Below are 17,923 nucleotides of genomic sequence, written 5' to 3' on the forward strand. Positions count from 1 at the left end.
GGGAGAGCCACCGGCAAGACCAGGTCTTGACTACTGCAGCCACCCTGCTCGATACCTCGGCCAAGTTCTTCTCTATTTGGAAGTCTGGTCCAAACCAAACCTCTAGCAACTTATTCGGACCCTCTGTCCAACGTCCCACGACTTACCTCTCCAGGTGCCGAGCTGCAAGCCGACTGACTTTTCACGATTAACTTTTACTCCTGCCACCGTCTCGTAAACCTATGTAGGTGATCCATTTCGGTTACGATGATGGTGATGTCATCCGCGTAAGCTGACACCGATTTTCCACAACCTGGCTGTCTCGGGATGCCGCTCAATTTTCGCAGTAATGGCTCAAGAGCCACGGACACCCTTGACGAACCGAGCGTTTGATGTTGAACGGCTTCGATAAGAAATCGTTCACCCGAACTACCGAGTCGATGTTGTCGTAAATCTAAATGATCCACCTGAGGAAGCCAAGACCCAGGCCGAACTGTGCCAGAATGGACACCAGGTAGCGATGGTCAACCCTATTAAAAGCCTTAGATTGGTCTAAATGGACCAGTGCCCCACCCTTGCCAGAATCCTTATTGAACCCCTTTAAAGTGTACCGTATAAGATGGAGATTATCCTGAATGGTTCTACCGGGAACGACACATGTCTGTGCCTCCCCGATCAGACCATCCGCGACACGCGCCAATCTTTTCAATAACACTTTGGCCAAAATCTTCAACTCTGTGTTTAGCAGTACAATTCCACTTGTACGGGTCCTTTCTGACAAGCGTCACTACTCCCCGGCGCACAGATCTAGGAATAAACCCTTTCTGCTGCCAGTTCGCGTAGACCTCCGCCAGTAGGTGCCCGAACAAGTCTGGCATACTCTTATATAACTCAGAGGGTAGACCATCCAGTCCTGGCACCTTACCTGCGCCACAGTCCGCCATAGCCTCAGCCACCTCCTCAGGCGTGATCGGCCCTTCACAGTTCGCCCCGATAGGCACGGCAGCCCGTCGAGGAGGTTCGTAAAGCCCCTCCTACTATTCGGTCCGCCGCCCCCACCGAAAAGCTGAGCGAAGTGCTCCTGAAAAGCCTCGCACATTTCCTCGGGTTCGTCTATCAATTTACCTTGTTGGTCCGTCAAAGATCGAATTGTGGCATCATTACCACGTTGAGCCTCCACCACTCGGGCCGATCCTGCGGCGTTGATTCCCTCACAACCCACTGCGCGGATCCTAGCCCTGACAATGCAGCCCATGTGTTTGGCCTCGAGGTGCTGGTTTAACGCCAGTCTCTTGGCCGTCACCTGAGCCGCAGAGCCAGTTTTCATGGCTTCCTCTAAATCCTTAACTAGAGTTTATCCCATCCTAGCCTCTCTAGCCACTAATCCTATGCTATATCTAATAGACTCGAATTTTATGGCTCGCTTGAGAGCATACCACCATTTATTATTAATGATGGCACCAGATAGCGCCCTCTGAATCAAAGTCCTAATCCGGTCTCTAATCGCCAAAAGGGACGTATTAAGTTTCCAATAACTGGAGCCTCTTTTATATACCTTATCTATGTCAAGCTTACAGGTGACCATTTTATGATCACTGTAGCTGACCAGGTAAAACTGTGGACACTTAGCTATTTCTCTATCTGCTTTTCTAATTAGTACTCTAACTATGTAAGACCTGGAAGATCCGTCGCTATTTGACCATGTCCACAATGGAGCGTTCGGAAATTCCAACCTATAAGATCTGCTAGCTCAAAGCGTCTTAGCAGTTCCAGGAAGCCAGGGTTACCTTTTCTATCTGTACACGAGCCAACATAATCTACTCGCGCCTGGTAAATTGTGTTGTAGTCTCCTAGCACAACTAATTAATGTAAAGTATTAAGAAATTTCTCTAACTCACGAAAATACTCACTTTGCCCAGATGATGATGAGGGTGCATAAATTGCAACCAGTCTGATAACTTTACCGTTACTGAACGTCAAATCCATGACGACCAGCCGACCCTCTGGATCTGAAAAAATTAACTTTTTCTCAAAAACCCGGTTTCTTTTTAATAGGACCCACACCCCACTCCCACCGGTAGGACTGCCTGGAGAGAAAATACTCTCGTAGCCGTTCAACAGCGGGAGCAGATCTCTTGGCCCCTCTAACCGGGTTTCTGTAGCAACAATGACATCCAAATTCCGCGACCTGATATCATTAAGGAAGCGACCCTGCTTCCAGCTTAATCTCAGGCCACGCATATTTAAGCAACCATCATGAATGTTAGACATTACTTACCTCAATATCAGTGGTTCGGCGTTTCTTCATCCTCCTTTTCTTTTTTTTTCCCGGGCTCGTGGCGTATTTGGACGTAGGTCCTCGTAAATATATGGAGAAAAATCCATTCTTAGAGGGCCTACGTCGTGGAAGAATTCGGACTTAATCCGCCCGTAATCCTTCCGGCCTATCCTGTAGATAAGGAAGTCTTTCGATGTAGTTTTCTCAACTCGTTTGGCAGTTGGGATAACTGCCAGACGGTTGACTGGTCTGTTGTTTCATGCCTTTATGGCCATCTACGTATTGTCTTTCTCTTGTTCATTTTTCTGTTTTATATTCAATTTGGGAGGGGCGGTCTGTGTTTTTTACTTTTTCTTGGAAGTAGTCGACCATCCTTCCTCTTTGTCTTTCTCTTTACTTTCTTCTGTCGCTGGTGATGTAACATCTTTAGGTGTTGGTGCTGGTGTTTCTTTTAGTGTTGGTACTGGCGTTGTTTCATCTGGTGTTTCTTCTTTTATTTCCTTCTCATTAGGTTGGCACTCGGCCCTGATGTGTCCCTTCAACCCGCAGTTGAAGCATCTCGGTTTTCTGCCTTCCACGTATACGATCAGCCTCTCGCCTCCGCTAACATTTATGGCTTCTGGAATTTCTTCTAAGGTTGCTACCTCCGCTTGAATTGCCATCGTCAAGCATTGCCCCTTCCAATGCTCTTCCTCTTCCACTGAGACCTGGAGAATATTTATTTTTTCATCCAGGCCTAATGTTATTGCTTGCCACTAAACAAGTGGCATCCACTTCAGGGGGGATATTGTTTATTTTTATTTTTGATGTTCTTCTTCCCATGTATATTGGAAGAAGAACCACCTCCTCTGTTTTGAGTGTCTCCAAAGAGTACTTTTTCGCTGCTTCTTCTGTTTTAAACGTTACCTCCACTGCACCGAACCTTTTTCCACGGTTGATGTATGTGATTTCGGGCCAAATTGGTTTCAGGCATTTTTCCACTTTATTTTCCTCTATTCTTTGAATCATTTTTTAAACTATGCTTTAGGTCTTGTAGATGATCCTTTTCCTGTTTACTGCGTCGGTCGTTCCTTCTGTTGTAGCCACTGTAATTTCCGTTCCTTCTTTTTTCAACATGTGCATATATTTTTCTAAATTACTCTTTTCAGTATTTAGCTTCTTTTCCTTTTTACCAGCTACCTCTGCGAATTTCTTCGGTGAGACTGCTGGTGTTTTTTCGTTTTGTTTTTTCGGTGTTACTACTGGTGAACTACTTTCTTCGCCTGACACAGGTGAGAAAGAGAAAGGTGTATGCATTTCCATTTTTCCACAAGTTGGCTTAAAAAGCCTTTCACAAAATTGGCTTAAAAAGCCTTTCACAAAAATTGGCTTAAAGAGTCACAAGATAACAATAATTCCCCCGCATGGGGGGAATTTCAACAAATAGCTTTCAAAGAAAGCAAATAACAGTTCTTTTTAAAAGCAATAACAATAATTTACAGTAACAATAACAATATTTACAGGGAAAAATTGACACGTACCAACTCAGTCGAAACGGATGTTCGAGAAAACAGACATTACATACAGCCAAACTTCATATAGATACTTAATGCTAGCTAATTAGCAGATAATCTTATGTAAAAGCCGTGGTAAACGGTATGTGCAAACCTCCATCTGGACTATTCCATTTCTGCACGCTAATTGTATTTTTAATTTATTCCCATTCATGTGAAACCACTTATTCAAGTTCAAGTCATTGATGCAATTTTATACCAATTGCTATTTTTACTTTTAATTGTTATGTTACGATTTAATTTAGTTTCATTTTAATTATTACTTACTATATATAATTCAATTGTTATTATTATCTCTAATTTTTATTGTTAAAGTGAAAGTATCTGACATAAGATAGAGAGATGTTTTTGTTTCACTTTTAACACGTAATACTGAAATAGTGGAGAAGATATGATATTGCTATGGGCTCGCCCTAGACAAGAAGTTGAACATTTCTTTTGCCCAAGAAACTACATGGACCCAAAGAAGGCATGTGTAAAATTTGAATGAAATTGGTTGTGTAGTTCTCAAGTTTTAGGGAAACACACAGACAGACACACATTCTCAGTTTTATATAGAGATTTTATATATAGATCTCTCTCTCTCTCTCTCTCTCTATATATATATATATATATATATATATGTATATATATATGTGTGTGTGTGTGTGTGTGTATGTATGTATGTATGTATGTATGTATGTATGTATGTATGTATGTATGTATGTATGTATGTATGTATGTATGTATGTATGTGTGTGTGTGTGTGTGTGTGTGTTGTGTGTGTGTGTGTGTGTGTGTGTGTGTGTGTGTGTGTGTGTGTGTGTGTGTGTGTGTGTACATATATATATATTTATATATACAGATATGCAGGAAGTAAATAGTCACTTTTATTTTTCAAAATCTTTTATTTAATACGCAAAGCGAACAATTGAATGTAATGGATAGGTAGGACTACATACTTTAGTATTTAGTTGACCTTCCTTTTGCAGTTTTCAATTCAGAAACCCTTTTTGGCATTCAACTGATGAGTTTTGTGATTGTCTCTTGTGGAATTTCTGCCCGCTTTTCACGTAACAATTGAAATAATTCATCTTTAGATTTATGTTACTGTCAAGTTTTTCGTATAGCTCTATCTAGTATGCTCCAAATATTTTCAATCGGGTTCATGTCAGGAGATTGGCTCCACCAAGGAAGCTTTTTGATACCATTTTCAGTTAGCCATTGTTGATTCCTTTTCGCTGTGTGACATGGAGCCCCATCTACCATGAATAAAAACTCATTTTTCGTTATGTTATCGTGTAGAAGTCCTTGCTTAAGTATTTTTATGTATTTTTCAAAGTTTATGGTTCCAACACATTCGATCAGCTCAGAACGACCATTGCTGATGACAGCTCCCCGTACTATTACAGAGGTACCGCCATCTTCCACAGTTGATTGGAGTCGTTTCAAATCAAATTCTTGATTGGGAAGCCTCCAGACCCAAACACGTCCACTGTCTGAAAATAATGCAATTCTGGATTCATCTGAGAAAATCACTCTATTCCACAATGAACTGGATATTTCTGACATCACCTTAGACCATTTCTTTCTTTTCATGATATCAATTGGTTTAAGGAGAGGTTTTCTTCTAGCTGCTCGTTCATAATATGCAGCTATGTAACATGTTCTTGGACTAACTTCTAGCAGTTTTGCAATGTCAGAAGCCTTCGAACAATTCTCTTTCCACAATTCTCTTCAAACAGCGAAGCTTCCTTTCCGAGGGCCAAAGTCGGCCGGGACGATAATCTGTTGATTCTTTTCCTTGGCTTTTGAATTGCACTATAATTAACAGTAGCAAGCGGAATTTGAAGATTTTCGGCAATTTTTCGCTGGCTAAGACCAGACTCAGATTGCCCAACAATACGAACTCTTTGAAAATCTGACAGTTCTGCTGAATTTTTTGTGCGTGGCATGGTTACTCTCCGCAAATGTTTAATATAATGGCACCTGGGATGAAAAAGAATAATTACATTGTAAATTCTACACCGCTGAAAACATATTAAGACGCCTAGATCAGAAATTTTGAAAATTAAAGGTGTCTGTTTACTTCCTGTATGTCTGTGTGTATGAATGTATGTATGTATGTATACATATATATATATATATATATATATATATATATATAGAGAGAGAGAGAGAGAGAGAGAGAGAGATGACAAGCAAAGTAGTCAGAAAATTTCAAAACAGGTGATAGTAGTAATTATACAGTACAGACAAGTGAAGTCAATCGCCACATCAACCCTAGGCAGATCTTCCGACAACTGGATATAGGTGCAGCCTGCACATATTGCAAGCAGGGAAGCCAACCATCTGCCAGAAGACAACAGAATCGCGAGACCGACTCGGTTTCGAGCTATTTCTGCTCATCCTCAGTCGTGAACCACTCCGAGAGTGTAGTGGGTGCTTTTTACGTGCCACCGGCACAAGTGCCAGGGGAGACTGGCAACAGCCACGAGCGGTTGGTGCTTTTTACGTGCCACCGGCACGGAAGCCAGTCAAGGCGGTGCTGGCATCGGCTACGTACGGATGGTGCTTTTTACGTGCCACCGGCACAGGTATCACAACTACAATTTCCATTTGATATTTTGGTGTTGGGGGAAATTTCAAATATATCACCTTCCTTAAACTTTCTCTGTTGTGAAATCACAACTGAAATGACATCACAGAACGTTTTTCAAATTGTACAAAATATTGTTTCATGAAATAACTGAAACAAAATGGGAGGGAGGGAGGGATGGATACATAGATACAGAAGCAAAAATAACTCACATTCGAACTAGGAAAGAAAAAACAAGAACATGTATCCAGACTTTATGGTGTCGTGTAACATCGGCTGTTTTTCCGTCCTTGTTTTCGTATACATTCGATGCTTTTTTCCAAGGAATCTAATGCTCTTAGCTTAGTTTTTCCTTGGGGCTGGCCAGATTGGAGCAATCTCAAGATTAATCAGCCGAAATTGTGAGGATGATCCAGTTCTTGACTGAAGATAAAAGGCTTCGAATGACCCGTCCTTGTTTTTTTGTATCGTCTATCTGGATGTTTTGTTGTTCTTTTTTCTATCACCTAGTTGTCCAGATATTTTGCGTTCTTGTCCCATTTTGCATTTTATTTTATATATATATATATATGTGTGTGTTTTGTTTGTTCACTGGTTTGCCGCAGTATAGCACTTGAGGGATGATTCCCTCATAATGCTGGATATTAAAATACCTGAAAGTGATAGACTGCATTATGAAAGAGTCATCCCCCAGGGTGGTGTATGGCAGAAAGCAAACACATACATTAAGTGCTGTTGATAATATATGTGTGCGTGTGTGTATGTGTGTGTGGAGGTGCAATGATCCAGTGGTTAGGGCAGCGGACTTGTAGTTGGAGAATCGCGGTTTCAATTCCCAGACCGGGCATTGTGTGTGTTTATTGAGCGAAAACACATAAAGCTCCACAAGGCTCCAGCAGGGGTGGTGGCAACCCTTGTTGTACTCTTTCGCCCAACTTTCTCTCACTCTTCCTGTTTCTTGAGTAACGCTGCGATGGACTGGTGTCCCGTCCAGCTGGGGGGAATACATATGCCATAGAAACCAGAGGGCGCATTAATAAAAATATATATATATATATATATATATATTAATGGTAATGGTAAGACAACAAAAGAATGAAAGAGACCTTGATATTATGTAAATAGAGGAATTTATTTGTAATATAATATGTGACAATTATTTAGTTGCCATAATAAAACTCCGAGTTTTGGATGTTGGGGCAGAAACCAGCACCAGCATCTCTTCAGTTATTGAGGCAATTAAAATATGTATATATGCGTGTTTGAATGTATATATCAGCAGCAGCATCAATTTTTTGAGACTTGCACAGGTCAGATGGGATTTGTTGAGGCAGATTTTCCTATGGTTGGGTGCCTTTTCTGTCCCCCGTTTTCAAGCAAGGTAATATTTTCTCTCAAATTTGACATGTTTTGTCAAAGAGTGGAAATGAATAACCTCACTTGTATGATGCTCATTTACTACCATCAAGACAATAGTACCAACACACACATGCAGGCTTCTTTCAGTGTATGTCCACTAAATTCACTCACAAACCTTTGGTCGATTCAGGGCTATAGTAGAATACACTTGCCTAAGGTGATATACAGTAGAACTGAACTCAAAACCATGTGATCGAGAAACAAACTTGTTATCCATCAATCCACACCTTTTATCTTCACAAAAGGGTTGACAGAAATCTCCATTATACTATTTATATACAGAATCTGGAGAGATTTAGTAAAATAATTAAATTTTTGTTATCATACTGATATTTAGAACACCCGAGATTTATACATAAGATTATGGTGCAATATTTGGAATATTTTAAATCTAAATGTAACCACTTTAGAACAAGAGGTTTTTGTATCTTAGAAGCAGAAACTGTCTCAAGCAGATTGCTTATCAATTAAGATCCTGCAATGGGTAACAAGCACTATTTGCTTTAAGGAAATGAGAATATTAGTAATACAATGATGGATGGCGGCACCTTGCAGTGTTAGTATTGCAAGACCATGGATCTCCACCAGGAAAGTCTTGGTTTAGTTTTACTAATAGGATAGTATCTACTGCAACTGTAAATAACCACAAGTAACAGTTCTGGCCACTGTGACAGCATCTAATGGCACTGTCTCACAATCATGTCTTCATTGTTTTTCTCTCAATTTTGCTTTTCTTCATTATCAAACTTCCGTTTCCACTCAGGTCTTTTTTTAAATCTTTGCCTAGTTTTAGTCTTCAGTGGGGAGCAATCACCAACAATGTTATCCAACTTGTTCCAAGAATATTTTTAAAAAATAAGTGAAAAGATTACAAAACAGAAGAATGACAATAGAGCCATAGACTTTAATCTAACAACTTTCCTTGACTCTATAACAATTATTAAAGGCGGCGAGCTGGCAGAAACGTTAGCACACCGGGCGAAATGCCTAGCGGTATTTCGTCTGCCTAGCGGTATTTCAAATTCCGCCAAGGTCAACTTTGCCTTTCATCCTTTCGGGGTCGATTAATTAAGTACCAGCTATACACTGGGGTCGATATAATTGACTTAATCCCCTTGTCTGTCCCACCTATATTTATCCCCCTGTGGGCAATAAATAAAAAAAATAAATAAATAATAAACAAAATAAAGCTAATTCTTTTTATTTGGTTTATTAAGATATACAAATAAGAAAACTTCATAAAAATAGTAATTTTTGTATTTGTTGTCTGTCTTTAAATACATTCCTTTTCTTCCAGGATAACTTACGAAAAGTCATAAGATAAAAGAAAGCAGAAAAAGAACAAGTTAAAAACGAAAATATATATTATATATATGTTTAAATAGATAAAAGAGATTACTATGCCAAAATAGAACAAATTCTTAAAGTAACAAACAAAAATATTGAAACAAATGTTAATTCTCAGATCTGTCCATCCATACCGAATATGGCAAATGTTTATATTCCTTAAAAAATTTTTTTAAAAAAGTAATGAAATTATAAAAGCTTTTAAGACATTTTTCAAACAAAACCCATAAACCAGATAGTAGCATATTTCTTTAAATGCAGTTTTAATTTAACCTGTGAAATAATTAACAATCAACAAAAAAGTTCTAGAGTTTAACATAATGGACTATATATTCATATTTATTATATATACACTTTTTTTTATTAAAGCAGTAAAAACATCACAACAAACTGTTACTCAGAGTTTCGCATTCCCATTTGTCGGATAGTTGTGATCAAGGCTGGAATAAAATTTATCTTACAATTTTATTCCATTCTTCATCACAAGTGTCCAATGAACAGGAATGTGAAACTCTAAGTTTTTTTGTGATGTTTTTGCAGTTTTAATAAGAAAGCATATTACACTACCTTGAGTATTTGAGTACTATTTTTTCCACGTTGTTTTGCATTTATGTGCTAAGTCACACACACATTAGATATATATATATATATATATATATAATACAAATAAGAAAATGGAGAAACAATTTAGTTTGTTCATCAACTTTTGGATACTAGAATGTTAAATTATTTATTCATTTAACAAAATGAGAACCTTTGAATTATAAGATATATGTATGCTATTAAGGTTCTCATTTTGATAAATGAATAAATAATCCAACATTCTAGTATCCAAAAGTTGATGAACAAACTAAACTGTTTCTCCATTTTCTTATTTGTATTATAAATTAACGATAAAATATTTCTTTACCTTCACCCGTTTAATACAATAAATGAGTTAATTGCATTGCAATTAAAAACATTTATGTATTAGGAATCTGGGTACTTTACCAACAGTATATTGGATAAATACTATCCCTTAGTAGGTTGCACCCATAACCCCTAACTTACTTTGTGTGTATATTAGTGTGTGTATACACATTTTTTTTTAAAAACCTGGATTCAGTGATGGGGGGGGGGATAGTCCAAGTATATATTAAATTTGTATTATATAAAATGTGTTAAGTTCTACCAAATCACCTCGAATTACTTGTAAATAATAAAGTGATACAATATCAAAATTACACAAAGTGGCAATTGTACATGTATGTGATGGCGTGGAGATTAGTGGAATTAAGTCAACGTGATGGTGGAACTGGTATTTCACAAACACTATTTCATTCAGATGGAGATGAAATAACAGATAACCTGAAAAAGTGTGAAATTCGGAATGGCATCATCGAATTGGTCACACCAAGAGGGATAGGTCTCTACAGCCAGCGATACTTAACTTGAAGCTAAAAGCACAATGTAACACTGGTTTATGGTATATAAAAAACAAACAAAATAGATGTAAGGGAGAAAACTCTTGCTTGTAGGTGGTATGGATACTAAAGAAGCGAAGTGAAAAATAATACAATTCTAGAGACTCCTAAAATTACAGTATGGTCTCGGCTGGAATGCCTTTAAGAAGAGGTTTTCTCAATCAATGTTGACAAAGGACAATTACCAAGCTCATATAGTGCTAAGAGGATTGCTTTATTCTTGAGCAAAACATTCAACAAGCTAAAATCTTCACCCCATCACAGTGAGATTCATATAGGAATGTAGAACAGGCTTCCATACTTTTACCATATTTTAATGCCGGAGAGAAAATAAATTCACTTGGCATTTGCAGCTGAGTTTTTAAGAGAATTTAATATGACATCATCTTCATCATTGTTGTTTTAATGCCTACTTTAACCATGCTTGCATGGGTCAGATGGAATTCGTTGAGGCAGATTTCTGCAGCGGGATGCCCTTCCTGTTGTCAACCCATACCGGTTTCCAAGCAAAGTGATATTATCCATTCGTCTGGACAGGTTTTCATGGCAGATTGCAAATAAACAGCACTGCTGGTATGACAGCCACAGTTGTTTACAATTAGCACAATGTCAAGACAAGGGTACAAAAACACACACAACTAAATTTACTCACAAGCCTTTGTTCAGCACCATGCTATAGCAAAAGCCATTGCCCCAGGTACCAGGCAGTGTGACTGAACCCAAAACCACTGAGTTGCAAGCCAAACTTCTTAACCACACAGCAATGCTTACATCTGCATATAAGTTTTGGTCTTATAAAATAATGCCTGACACCCTAAACTTTTCCTTTCCTCCCAGCAAACCAATTATTTCCTTTTTAATCTGTTTATATTCATTAAATGCTGACAGACCCTAATGAACTTCATCAGATCCTACTATATACCTAACCAAATAATATATATATATATAAAACACTTCTGTTTGTTAAATCATATTTTTGCTAATCAGACTACTTCTGAAAATTTGGACGAAATATACACTTAAATAGAAAAATACACTTTAAGAAGCCAAAAATCAAAAAGAAAGACTTTCCTGTAAATTCTCCGATTATTTGCAATAAGACATCTCCTAAAAGAGATGCCCACCACCTAAAATAGTTCGATTTAATGCCAACGGTTTCAAGACATTTAAAAGAAAAATATTTGAATCATAATTCAAATATTCAAATTAATAAAGAAATATTAAATTCTGAATAATTAAAAGTAAGAATACATGGGGTGTGTATTTTAAAAAGAGCAAAGGAATAAATAGTAAAGTGTTTATGGAGAAAATAGAAAAGATTTTAAACAGTAAATGGGGGAAAATTGTCATAAAATATCTGAGATTTCAAATTTCAAACAAGTCTGAATATTAACTTGCAGTGATGATGACAAAGATGAAACAATTTCTGGAGACGATGCCCAATCTAAGAAAGACTTCGGAAAACTATAAATTGCACAAGATCTCAAAACTATATTGTCTCAGGTTGAATAATTTAAATTCTGAATCTGTGAAAAAGAAAGAATTTTCATTTCTTTACCAAATGTGAGACCTCCTAAAAACCTGATGCAAATTTATTGAAATATCTTTCTCCACTCAATATCAGTGGGTGTCTTTCTTTAAGACACAAAATGATGGTAGAACAATACAAACGAAGTTAAATTTTTTAATTATTAATTTTAATATCAATAAACCTCACAGTAAGAAAAATATACATATATACAGAAGAATTAGTGAAGAATTAATATTCAAAACAATAGCTCTGTGGTAGTTATTCTAACCATTAAAAACACATTATCACCATTTCAGATCCAGTTTCCATGATGGCATGAGTTACACTTTTATTTTATTGTGTTGCATTATGATGACACTATATATATTGGTACCTGATATTGGGTAAAGTGTAATGGTGTGTGTCTTTAATGGCTTAGTTCAATAAAATTCTTTTAATCGTAACAGAAGATATCAAATCAAATCACTTGTAACTCAAGAATATATCTATATTACACACACACACACACACTCATATACTAGTTTTATAAATCAAAACATTCAATTAACTAGAAATTATATGCTATTAAAAAGAATTGCAGGAAGAAAATTATAAGGCAAAAATAATTCTTTGACAAAAGAAAAGCAACCAAATATTCTCTTAAATAACAACTTCCTCATTGTCAATTAATGGAACATGACTGGTCTGATTCTTCTGGCGTTTCCAAATGATGAAGGCCACCAAGATGATGGTAGCAAGCAGAACAGCAGCTCCAACAGATAATCCTGTGATAAGGGCACTATCTGTAAAACAAAGAAAATACATTGAGAGAGAGGGGGGAGAGGGAGAGAGAGAGAGAGAGAGAGAAGGAGGGGCATTTATGGGGACAGAAAAATGGCATTATATGAGGGAATATCAAGGCAATACAGAATTAGAATTGTATCTTGAATAAAACAAACAATAAAATTCGACACGTAAGGTTTCTTGTTTTGCAGATTTAAGCCAATGATTTGGGGACCACAAATGTTTTTGCTCATTTACTTATCAACATTAATCAGCAAGAGATAAAAGTGATCATTATTATCATCATTTGAACATCCACTTTCCTATGCATACCTGGGTCAGACGAAATTAATTGAGGCAGATTTTCTAAAGCTGAATGCCCTACCCATCACCAACCTCAGCAATTTATTTCCCCTAGTCTTTCAAACACAAAGCAGCACAGTAACTGGACATGTTTCCATAGAAGATTGCAAAAGAGAAATGCCACTTGTATAATCTTTTATCTTTCACTTGTTTCATTCACTGGACTTCAGTAATGATGGAACACCATCCTGAAGGGTTTAATTAACCAAATCAACCCCCTGTACTCACTTTCTAAGCCTGGTATTTATCTTATCAGTATCAAGACTCTAAGCTATGATGACATAAACAAACCCAAACCAGCTGTCAAATGGTAGTGAGAGACAATCAAAACACAATGACACACACATACAGGAAGGACTTCTTTTAGATTCCTTCTATGAAATTCATTCACAAGGCTTTGGTCAGCCCAGGTCTGTAGCAGAAGACACTTGCTGAAGGTTCCAAGCAGTGCAGATACTGATATTTTGTTTACAACTAGCGTGCAATGTCAAGAGCAGGTGATATGATTACTCATATAATCACAAATACACATACATACGTACATAAATACAACAAGCTTCTTTCAGTTTCCATCTATCATAATTTAGAATTCTCATGCTTATGAAAATCCTGACTTGGGCATAAAATATCCTTGACAGGTTAAACAATCATACGACACTGATGGTCATATTTGAAAATAGGACATTACATCAGTTAATAACAGAGAAATCTTCTTAATAAAATACTTGCTTTTCACTGTTGAACTCGCAACGTTTTCTGTCAAGAGAGGAGCACCAGTATTCTGTATCAAATAGTCAGGATGATGCATTGATCTGGAAGATGCTGGAGAAGAAATGAAAAGAGAAAATATGATCATTAAAATTTTGGTAAAAATTAAATTAACGAGGAGTACATTAACTCTTTTGATACCAACCTGTCTGAAACTGCCTCTAATTCTATGACAAATTTTTTGCCTTAAAATTATCTAAAATTAAGACCTTCCATCAAAATTTTAAACCAATTTATGTTCTAAACACCAGTTGAATAACAATAGTTATTTTGCTAAATTGTTCATTATTTTCAAAATAAATTATACTAAGTGTTAGATTTGATAAACTGCATATTAGAACATGAGAAAATAATTAAAGTGATTTTTTTTTTCTTTTGCTGAAATATCGCAGATTTGACACTATCATTTAAAGTGGTAATATCTGGCCCAAATATTCTGTCTTATGTTCAAACATGTCCGATCCAATCTCTCACACCAACACTATAATGCCATTCTAAAAATAAACAACCACATCACTGAAATCTGGAAGCTACAAGATAATGTATAATTTATTCAAAACAATGTATCAACTGTCACAAATTGAGAGAGAAGAGACATTATTTTATATGCCAGAAAATAAAGCAACCTCTTGAAGCATTACCCATGGGTCCAGATCCCTATTCTATTTCCACTGATATCATCGTATGATCATGATTATTGACACTACTATGAACGGTAGAACAACAAATATCTTTGTTATCCTCAACTAAAGTTTGTCTGGGAACTTGCAACAGAGTGAAGGCGCTCACAAAGTGAAAGTTATCTTATATATTAAAAGGCAATATGTCTGTGTGTTGTGTGAACCACTTCTACTCTTACAATTTCCAACTGAATTTCACCAAATTCTACAACTTCGAAAGAAGTCTGTCCTATATATATATATTCCATATGCATTCCAAAACCGAGTTATTGATTTTGATGTATGGAGTATCAAAAGATTCAATACTATTTCAGCTACAAATTAAACTTCATCGTCATTCACATATTTGCATTTAAAAAATTTAACATCATAATCTTTTCCATAAATCAACTACTGTAAACATTTTATACAATGACTAACCCTATGACCTGGCAATGCCAAGTCATAGTGCTAGTGCATGCATATACAGCTGCGTGCATGCGCACATACACGCAAGTACTGTCCAAATCTCTGACCAATCACATACAGCTAGCTGGCATTCAATTGGCGTATCAAGTTTCGGGCATTTTGATTGGGTTTTGGATAGAAAATTCACAAAAAAAAGTCACTTCTATTGATTTTTTTAATGGCCTTGCAGGGTGACTGGGGAAATGTAAAGATGTGCACGACCACCCTTGGACGGTTTTGAATGACCATAGAAAGTGCGAGCCCTCTAACTGAAAAATTGTGGATTTGTATAAAGGATACACACACACACACAGACAGACATTTTGCCATATAGAGATGACGTCACATTTTCTATAATGTGTGTGTATCTTCAAAGACACACACCTTCACTCACTCACACACACACATACATACATACACACACAAACGTCCATTTCATATGGAGACAGAAAACAAGTTTCTATAGGAGAAGATGAAAGACAAGGATAGTGGGTGAGAAGTGCTGATGTTTCATACCTTATCTATTTTCTAAGAGAGAGAGTGTGTGTGTGTGTGTGTGTGTGTGTGCGCACATGCGTATGTTCCTTATGCATTTGAAAATTGGGTTGCCCCTATAATATTGCTTCACTTTCATTCTTTCACTTTTAATTCTAATGTGATAACATTAAGATCATCTTATTTCTATTATATCTGAAATAAATGAATAATTTACATCCTCATTTGAACAACATATGCATCGGCAATTTTCCGTCTTTACAGCCACCACAGCAGAATGGTGTGTCAGTGTAGGTGATGACTGACATAACAAACGGCTGGAGGTGAAACTCTCGAAAAAAAACCATGAGGTGGCAAGTCCTAGTTATATAAACATACACATTTACCATTCAATGATAACTCTGTCTAAACTGCCATGCAACATGGCTGTTCGCTCATATGTGTCATACAGTCGACCTTTTACTCTGAGCGAGAGGCCTTTTGCCACCAGCAGAGGTAGGAGCACTCTGAACTTTGTCCAGGCTATTCTTATTCTAGTAGCTACACTCTCAGAGCATCTACCCCTGCTACTGACTTGGTAACGGAAGCTATCAACTACTTGTAGGTTTTTTCCCCTAGAATGTGACGGAAGCTGTTCTCTGCGTGTTTTCAGTGTTTATTGCTCCCGAGCATTTGCCATACGCAAAAACTATCTTCCTTTGATATTGCTGCACCTCTTATGTATCCATAGCTTACACAGGGTACATCTTATGGAATTTCTACCTACACCTTTTCTACAGATTGAATAAGGCCATCTACCTGAGGGGATTTGTCTGCCTTCCTACTTATTAAGACTTTGGTTTTTGCTAGGTTGACTCTAAGGCCCTTCAATTCTAGTCCTTGCTTCTACACCTGAAACTTCTCTAGTTCTGATAGTGACTCAGCTTGGTTTTTGCTAGGTTGACTCTAAGGCCCTTCAATTCTAGTCCTTGCTTCTACACCTGAAACTTCTCCTCTAGTTCTGATAGTGACTCAGCTATTAGAGCAAGGTCATCAGCATAGAGAAGCTTAAAGGGGCATCCTGTCTTGAATTCCTCTGTTATTGCCGAGATGACTATGATGAATAAGCAGGGACTGAGGTCTCATCCTTGGCGAACCCCTACCTGGAATTCTTCAGCATGATAACATTTTGCCCAGAGCTCCTGTGTAAAGCAAGAAGCCAGGAAAAACAGTATTTTACACGTTGTTTTCTCTAAAAACTTCAGCAGTTTTAAACCGATTCTCTCCCGACTCTCTCTTTTTCTCATTCTCTGTTTCTCTTGCTTACACATGTTCTCTCTCACCCTCTCTAATAATTCCTCTCTCTCTCTTTAATTCACTTACTGACTTAAGTCTAAAAACTGACTTCCATGTATTTCAATTAGTCATGCGTAAAAATCTCAGCTATGGTTTTCGTATGTTCTCTCTGAAAAATAATTTAGTTATTTAAAATTTTTGTTCACCCAGTGTGTTTAAATTCGGTTTTGCCACATCTGCCTAAAAACTGACTTGATTGTATTTCAATTTTGTTGTGCATAAATATCTTTGGCTTTACGGTATTTGTACATTCTCCCTACAACATTACTTATTTAAAATGTTTTGCACACCATCTATTTAAATATACTATTTACATTTCTCCCTCAATCAAAAACTGTTGTAGTGCGGTCGTGCATGCGTACATATGACCGCTATGGGCCACATACAGCCAATAAGCTGAAACCAATAAGATATCAACCATGCCACTGAGCAGTCATGCGTTAAAAAAAGCTATCCTAAAGCAGCTCAAGTTTTTTCCCTCAAGCTTTATACACTCAAATGGAGTTTGTAAGTTCTGTCTACAAATTGTCTTCTTTGTCCGTCTGTCAGCTCCTTACACATTCTCAAAAGGCTCAACCAAATCAAATCTCATGAGTGTCAACGAGTAATTTTTTTTTTCATTTGAATTAAAACAACATAGGCACTGGTTTGGTATTGCGTGTCAAAAGTGAAAGAATAAGATCTATATTATAATGTTATATAAGATTGTTACACTCTTATTCTTTCACTTTTAATTCTACTGAGATAAATAAATGAATAATTTATATCCTAATGAGAACAACATTATGCATTGGCAACTTTCTGTCTTTAATGCCATGACAGCAGAACGATGTGTCAGTGTGTGTGTGTTGACTGACAACGAATGGCTGGAGGTGAAACTCTCGACAAAAAACAATGAGGTGACAGGTCCAAAGTATATAAAAAT

General features: G+C 37.1%; 1 protein-coding gene and 1 long non-coding RNA gene across 4 annotated transcripts in view; one reads left to right on the plus strand and one right to left on the minus strand.

Annotated features, from left to right (window-relative positions):
- Window positions 1–17,923, plus strand: part of LOC118764920 — a 26,131-nt gene continuing 8,208 nt past the window's right edge. The window contains exons 1-2 of the long non-coding RNA XR_005000758.1: window positions 1–125; window positions 16,840–16,846. This is a non-coding gene — a long non-coding RNA (uncharacterized LOC118764920). The remainder of the gene's footprint in view (window positions 126–16,839; window positions 16,847–17,923) is intronic.
- The window catches only part of LOC115215539, a 27,740-nt gene continuing 20,852 nt past the window's right edge, over window positions 11,036–17,923 (minus strand). The window contains exons 8-10 of one of the 3 annotated variants that reach the window (XR_005000757.1): window positions 14,003–14,108; window positions 12,643–12,930; window positions 11,036–11,255 (exon numbers count right to left, since the gene is read on the minus strand). Coding sequence is in view for 2 of the 3 variants with exons in the window: in XM_036506178.1 (XP_036362071.1) it covers window positions 12,788–12,930; window positions 14,003–14,108 (249 nt within the window). In the remaining variant the exon portion in view is untranslated. Of the gene's footprint in view, window positions 12,931–14,002; window positions 14,109–17,923 lie in introns of all 3 variants that reach the window. The other 2 variants (XM_036506178.1, XM_029784722.2) reach the window with 2 other exon arrangements.

This window comes from Octopus sinensis, linkage group LG9, assembly GCF_006345805.1.
Source record: "Octopus sinensis linkage group LG9, ASM634580v1, whole genome shotgun sequence".
Lineage (NCBI taxonomy): Eukaryota > Metazoa > Mollusca > Cephalopoda > Octopoda > Octopodidae > Octopus > Octopus sinensis.